Source organism: Thunnus albacares, chromosome 16 (assembly GCF_914725855.1).
Source record: "Thunnus albacares chromosome 16, fThuAlb1.1, whole genome shotgun sequence".
Taxonomy (NCBI): Eukaryota; Metazoa; Chordata; class Actinopteri; order Scombriformes; family Scombridae; genus Thunnus; species Thunnus albacares.
Genome location: NC_058121.1, coordinates 2,088,948 through 2,096,388, shown reverse-complemented (window position 1 = coordinate 2,096,388; position 7,441 = coordinate 2,088,948). Strand labels below are relative to the sequence as shown.

Sequence of the window (7,441 nt, the reverse complement as noted above, 5' to 3'; positions counted from 1 at the left end):
TCTGTTATCACAAGGCTGAGAGTGAGCTGGTGGCATTGACTCCAGGTCTGCTTCTGGAGCAAAGTCACTCCGTTGCCAAAGTGGAGATTCTGTCAACAAAAAAGCAAACTAAACACTGTGCAACAGTTCAGAACAGTGCAGAATATGTTTTCATTCATCTGCTGAAAGAGGAAAGTTTCTCTGAGCTCACCTTCAATCTCAGTTTAACACCTGGACACACCAGCACGATTTTGTGACATCACAACTTCAGAGCCAATCATGGTCCTGTATGCAACCTACACAAGTGTGATGTGGAAACTTGCAGCCTCCAGTGCACAAACACTGTGAATGAACTTGACAGTGAAGTAGGAGACATCTTTGTCTCAGTTAACAATATTTGCATATTCAAAGATTGTGGATTTTTAATGATTGAGAAGGAGGGGATGTTAGTTTGAGGATTTTTATCTTTTGTTTGTCACATATTCTTATTTCAAAGCAGAGTAGATTATATTTTATATGTCTTAAAAAATGTCTGGAGGGGTCTTAAAACAATCTCCAACAAGTAGATGTGTCTAAATCAGCATTAAAGATGGATGTTTCTTACAGTATGTATTGTCCACAGCTGCATAACATGGTATGAAAACTCCTCCTTCAGTTCATTCTAATCTACAGCCTCTGCCAGAGCACCGTGCCATTACACACAGGCTTCCACTCTGTTTACTTTGATTAAATCACAGTGGAACGACACCAGACTGCTACAAAACAACCACACGCACTTCTACACACATCAGACTGGTTGATTACCGGCCCTCATTATTCCTCTGCATCACTGGCTCCTTTCCACCGTTTTTAGCAAAGTGCTGTTTTATTCTTGAAGTGCATTACTGCTGCAAACGCTACTGTGACCAGTCACAACATCAAATTATGACTGAAAGAATGCTGGATTGATGCAATCACATAAACAGCTTCAACAAACTATTGTCATTGTATTCATTAACCGTTACAAATCCACAGCATTGCTGTTCACATCAAGACGTCACTCCATTTGTTGAGCTGTTGTCATGCTTCTCTGTGATTGGTTAAGTTGTCAGCGATGGTTGAGAGTGTGTTTATTAATCACCACACCCTCCCATCTATATTTCACTTCACCCAGTCCTTTAGCACTTTGCACTGCTGCACATACATGAACGCTTAGAGACGCTAAGACTGTAATCCCTCACTTTGCACACTTTGCACTGGTCGTTGCACTGGTGCCTTTAAAACAGAGCCCTGTGTTGTGTCTGAAGTGACCTATCAGGAAGTTAAAGCACATGAAGAAGAAGTCTCTGCATATACACTGTGTGCAGATGATTCCATGATCAAATAATTACTTTGAGACAAAAATCCCCAAATAATTCCATGTTGTTGACATATTATATTATAGTTTTAATTAAATAATGGGAACAAGTGGCAGCCCTAGGATAGACAACAATTACATGAAAGGGGACGTGTGTGTGTGTGTGTGTGTGTGTGTGTGTGTGTGTGTGTGTGTGTGTGTGTGTGAACCGATCACAAACACAACAAAGCTTCCCGTTCTTAAAAATGCATGAGACTGGAGAGTAAAATTCACATTGATTAAAAGACACCCTGGAGGTGTTGTGGTGAGTGGAGCGCCTCCTCTGCAGGAACAAGAGTTTCCCCTCAGTAGAGACTGAACCCTGTGCTAATGAGCAGAGAGGGCAGAATGTCAGTGTCAGCGACCGCCTCGGCTCTGGCTCCACTGCAGCTGGTCATAGTTCTGTCGGGGTGGTATAGGAGGAGGTGCTGACTCTGTGCCGAGAAGGAGGGGCAGCCCGGCGCGGTCACAGCTCGTAGTCGAACTTGTACTCGTTGGCCAGGTAGATCCTGCGGAAGATGAGAGCAGCCAGGGCCAGAGTGAGCACCACGATGAGCACAGCTGAGCCTGCGTGGCTGTCATCCTGAGGCTGGTGAGGGGCTGCGATGAAGGCCAGCCTGCTGGCTGCTTCTCTGCCCTCTCCTCTCTGGCCCTGCTGGCTGTGCTGCTGGGCACGACGCTGGCGGGGGCTGAGAGGACGACCGACGCCGGGGGCCGCAGGGGGCTGGGGTTCCTCTTCGCTGGGAGCCGGAGCCTCTGCCTGCAGAGGGAGGATGGCATGAGGAAGATGTGAGACAAGACTTGGCATTAGAGCTGAAACAGTCAAGTGTTTCAACAGAAAATTAAATGGCAACTTTCCAATGATAATCAACTTTCCAATGATGAGGGAGGAGAGGATGTGTGTGTGAAGGATTTTTAACTCTTTAACTGCAAACTCTTTTCTTTGGGTTTTGGACAGTCAGTCGTACAAAACATAAAACATATCAGAATGTCACCGTGGGTTCTGTGAACTTGTGTTTTAGACATTTTAGAGCTCAAAATATTAATTAAGAAAATCAACAGTGGAAATAATCAGTTGCAGCCCTACTTGTGCTTACACCAACAAATACACAAACCATGTCTGACTGAACAAGTAGTGTATACATACGGGAAAAAAAAAATGCTGCAAGCAAATTTACCAAACTTGTGTGTTTGCTGCCACCAGAGACAGGCTCTTCCTCTTAAATTACTTCACAGAAATAATCTGTTATTCATGAGTTTCCTGGATCAGCACATTGGAAACTAGCATCAATACTTTGTGTTAAGAGTTAGTTAAAGATAAAGTTAAAGTGAAGGGAGGGCAGCAGGCTGTAAGGGGGATGACTAACCATTGAGCAGAGCTGATGGGCTCAGTTTTTTTTTTTTTTTTTTTTTTACACAGAAAGCACACATTTCACCCAATTAGAGATGGCTGGAGGGAGGAGAGGCGGTAAACAATACACAGTTATCCCTCTGTGTTCTTCAGGCTCAGCAGAAGCAGCAGCAAGGCAGTGTGGGATATAGCGGGCTAGGGATGCACCGATCCCACTTTCTCAGTCCTGATACCAATACTCGGGCTTTGGGTATCGGCCGATAGCGAGTACCGATCTGATACCAGTGTTGAATTAATAAGCTGTGTGCCTCGCTGTGTGGAAGAGACTGGGATCATTCTTTCACATGTAAGGAAATTCATAGATATAAATGTATTGTTACTTATTAAAATAACAGTATCTGATACCAGATTGGCCCATTGTCACGATACCTGATCCTGCTGTTTGAGTCAGTATTGGATCGATATCAGTATCGGTGCATTTTCACCGGGGGCCAGTCTGTCTTCATTCTGGACGAGTTTAAAGTCTCTTCCCTCCAACTCTACAGCAGATGGTGAGTCCTATTTTTGACGTAGCCTTCCTCAGTTCATCCAAACTCAGAGACACTAATCTAAGTTGACCCTCCTCTCTGCTCCTTCAGACCCACTCGCCGTAGCTCCGCGGTTAGCAGCTGGCGACCAAAAATCAATCCTCTTAGGCAACAAAGCTCGGACCGTATCATCTAAACTGCTGAAAAGAAGCGGTGGAAACACAGGCTTCCAGCCACCATGACACACATCCACGGTTATGTTAAGACAGACAGAGCGCTGATGTCTAGCTGCTTGATTTTCACACACACTCACTGCAACCAGTACAGCTGGCATGGTGCTGGCTGCACAGTCAGCGTGCAGATTGATTTCCTTCCATACGCATTAAAATGATTCTGTGGCTCGGTGGGATGTCGTCAGGTGATGAAGCGTGCCACCGATTAACAGGAACAATGTGAAAGATGGCTAAATGACTGCACACAGACAGCAGCATATCATCCTTTTGATTTCAGGCTGTAGAGCTTCAGAACAACCACTGCTCTCCAATATTTTGGAGTTTAAATGGATTGAAGAACCAAGTGCAGAATACTGAAGACAGGTCTGTGTTTTAATTAGAGCAAACATCAGGAGCAGGAATTAAAGCAAAGGGTTAATAATCCTTCGTATCAACAACAATATGTTTCATGTCTCAGTGAGAGTCTTCAGTGATGTTAAACATCAAGTGTCAGCTCTCAGTGTTAGCCCAACTATTAACCAGGTAGAAGATACAAACATCCTCACTGGTGCTGCAGTATCCTCAACAGATGAGAGAGAAATGGAGCACAGCACACATGTCATGTCATGTAACACTCTCTTTGTTTAAAGATGCACTCCAGTCATTTAATATTGTCCTTTCACAAAGTTAGGGGACTCACAAGAGACAGATGAAATGAAGAATAGTCAAAACCCAAATTATTCATATATATATTCAGTCCCTGGTACCAGTCCTGGATCCTACACTTCCCATAATTAGGGAGGCAGCAATTTAACTCATATGTATGTCTCACTGCATGAAGGTCATTAAAAGAATTTCTATTTAAGGTACCATGATGCCCAACAACAGAGTCAGCAGCCTGCAGTGATAGTGGAAACACTGATTTTTATCATGACACTGATGAATAAGCTGTATTTAGTGTGCATCAGTCACATCATGGTCGGTACCCAGTCTTTGCTTTAAAAGCTCAGTATTGGTGTAGATATCAATCCATGGGACTGGACAGCTGCGTACCTCCCCATAATGCAGCTCAGCAGCATCTTTTCTTTGACCCTCCTGGCCTGGTAAACACCCACGTCTTCAACTCTGCTCCCAGTTTGTAACATGAGTTTTCTGTTATAAATGTGTTGTTTCAAAGTTTGAGCTGAGATAACCTGATGACGGCTTCATTTCTCAGACAGCTTTTAGGCTCACGTCCTACTTTACCTTGAATTTATTGTTTATTTGAATCCCTATTAGTCGTTACCTTGGCAACAACTAACTTACTAACTCCAATGACTATAATAACAGAATGACAGTAAGGCTTGAGATGTATGTGAGATGATTGATCCAGCAGTCAACAATTCAGAAGACAAACTCACCCACTGAACTGCAGTATCACAACAACATACATAAATAAATACATACTGTGATGCATCTCCATCATGTTTCAAGTATATGTAGGCTGCTTTTCATAGCATGCTGAAACAAACTGACATAAACCGCCAAACTGGAGGATAGTAAAGCCATCTAAAACTAGTTGATAGGCTAAAACATTCAAAACCAGCGGGATGATGTGTTGTATAAGTGGTGTGTTGGCTGAGGGCAGGTTATGTGCTGTCCTGTGCAAACCCCAGAGTGGCAGTATAACACCTACCAGTTCAGCTTGGGGCCCGTCAGCAGCTTCCTGTCCTGCAGATGTGGAGGAGTCTCCCTGGGTGAGTGTGGAGGGCTCGCTCTCTGCACCTCCGCTCTCACTCGGCTGTCTGGATATACTGGACTCTGCCTGCATTAACACACAAGGAGCTACTGGTCATACGGCTGGACAGTATGACCTGATCTATATCATGATAAATAGTCACATTTACCTCAATAATGTTATTTATTATGTTATTTTATTTCAGAACATCGGTATCAGCAGATATTGTTTTGCTAAGAGCCGTTTCCATGGTGAAGAATGTATTTTAATGTATTTTACGCTCAACAATGAAAAGCCTTTGAAGTTTTATCAACAGTAGCTTATCTTCCATCAAAAAGGGGCAAATGAGTAGAAGTGATAATACTGTGAGGTGAATTAATGAAGTAATGCAAACATCTTCATCACAGCAGTTCTGTTAAGAGAAATGAGAGCAGCAGTGAGTATAACATGAAGGAAGTGTTGAGTTTAAGAATTTATGGTATTCTCTATTTAATTATATGGGATATTAAAAATGTTGATATGAATAAACTGTTATGTGATGAGTAATGGTTTATTGTCTAGCCCTCTCATGTCTCAGCACTAAGGAAATCTGTTTCCAGCTGTGAGTGCACAGAGAGAGAGAGAAAAAAAATAGTAGCAGACATTTCTTTGTAGCTTGTGCGGCGAGCAGCTCTTTTGCTCTTAGGGTTAAATCGCTGAGTGAACTGTAAATCAAACGTGACTTGTGTAACAGCCAGTGTTTGTACCTTGAAGTTGATTTGCTGGGCCAGTTCTTTTGCCTTGTGGTCCTCGGGGCTAGGGTTGCTGTTGGGGGTGAGAGCCAGGAGGGCTGAGCGCATGGAGCAGCCGCATGCCTCACAACAGAAGTCTTGGGACCTGCCAAGAGAAGAGGCGTCAACCTGATGCGAGAGTGTATTGTGCCATTTGATGAATAACCAGGCAACTCCCCTCTACAAGCAAACATAAGACTTTACAAATGAAAAATAAAAAAATGAAAAGAGTACAATGGCAGAGATTCAATAACAAAATAAATGACTTGTTAATTATGAACAGCACCCGACATGACTGTTTAGGCTCACTTGTCAGAATACATCAGGTTAATCTGCCAAGTCAACTGAAAAAATACCTCCGCAATTATATGATGGCTCATGTTTGTAATGCATCATTAAATGCCATTGGGTTTAAAATACAAAATATTCTATTATATCCACAGTGCTGACCAATACTGATGCAATGCAAGACTTTACCTTAACTACACAAATACTACTTGCTTAAAGCTGCACTAATCAGCACTTTTAAATTAAAGGTATACTATGCAGGATTTCTCAGTTGTTGTTTGTAAACACACAGCATTCAAAGTTGGCCCCTCCTCCCCGGCTCAACGAGCGAGTGAGAGAGAGAGAGAGAGAACGCAGCGGTGGTTGAGTGAGCTAGAGAGCGAATGGAGAGAGCGAGTGGCGCTGGCGAAACAAAAGTCGTGAATCAGTCCCCTTCCATAGAGGTCGCCATGATGCACCGCCATGTTTCTACAGTAGCCCAGAACGGACAAACCAAACACTGGCTCTAGAGAGGGCCTTTCGCATTTTTCGCGAGTTTCACGGCCACTGTAGGTTCTCTCACATGCTTGGAAGGGAAGGGGGAGGGGAGGTGTATTCAGTTGTTTGCAATCTGCAACCTCACCACTAGATGCCACTAAATCCTACACACTGGTCCTTTAAAGGATTAGTATTGGATAAAATAAAGCCAGTAAAATGCAGATCCTTTTATTACACTGTTTTATGTCTACTTCAGCCTGCTAGTGTTTCAGTGCTGCTCTACTTTACAGTCTACAGTGCAGCATTTCACTCTTGTATGTGACTGAAAATTAGAGTGTGTGACTGTGAAAAAGTATTTGAGCATGCTGGTGCAAGTGACTCAGAACTCTCATGTTCTAGTTGGCAAAATACATGGATTAACTAAACTGCGACTCTAACTTGGCAAATAGTAGCAGTCAGTTAGCAGCTTCTCATTTCGAGCTGGCACGGACTGACTTTCACCAGTTTAAATGACAACTGTTGACAGCAGCAGATCATATCAGTTGTCACCGGTTAATATTAATTTAGTGATTAACTTGATGGTAGTCCAAAATTAATATTAATTGATATCTCCACTGCTGTACAGTTGAGTCTTTCTATAGTTCCAACAACTCCAACAGTCATACATCTTCTCTCTAGAGGATCATGTCAATTCAGGAGTTCTCCGGTTAAACTTAATTCATATCAAATCAATTATCAAAGCTGA

General features: G+C 43.0%; 1 protein-coding gene across 1 annotated transcript in view; it reads right to left on the bottom strand.

Annotated features, from left to right (window-relative positions):
* Positions 1-579: 579 nt before the first annotated feature.
* Positions 580-7,441, bottom strand: part of ube2j1 (ubiquitin-conjugating enzyme E2, J1) — a 47,925-nt gene continuing 41,063 nt past the window's right edge. The window contains exons 6-8 of the mRNA XM_044377159.1: positions 5,908-6,037; positions 5,120-5,248; positions 580-2,114 (exon numbers count right to left, since the gene is read on the bottom strand). Coding sequence (XP_044233094.1) covers positions 1,821-2,114; positions 5,120-5,248; positions 5,908-6,037 — 553 coding nt within the window. The 3' untranslated portion in view covers positions 580-1,820. The remainder of the gene's footprint in view (positions 2,115-5,119; positions 5,249-5,907; positions 6,038-7,441) is intronic.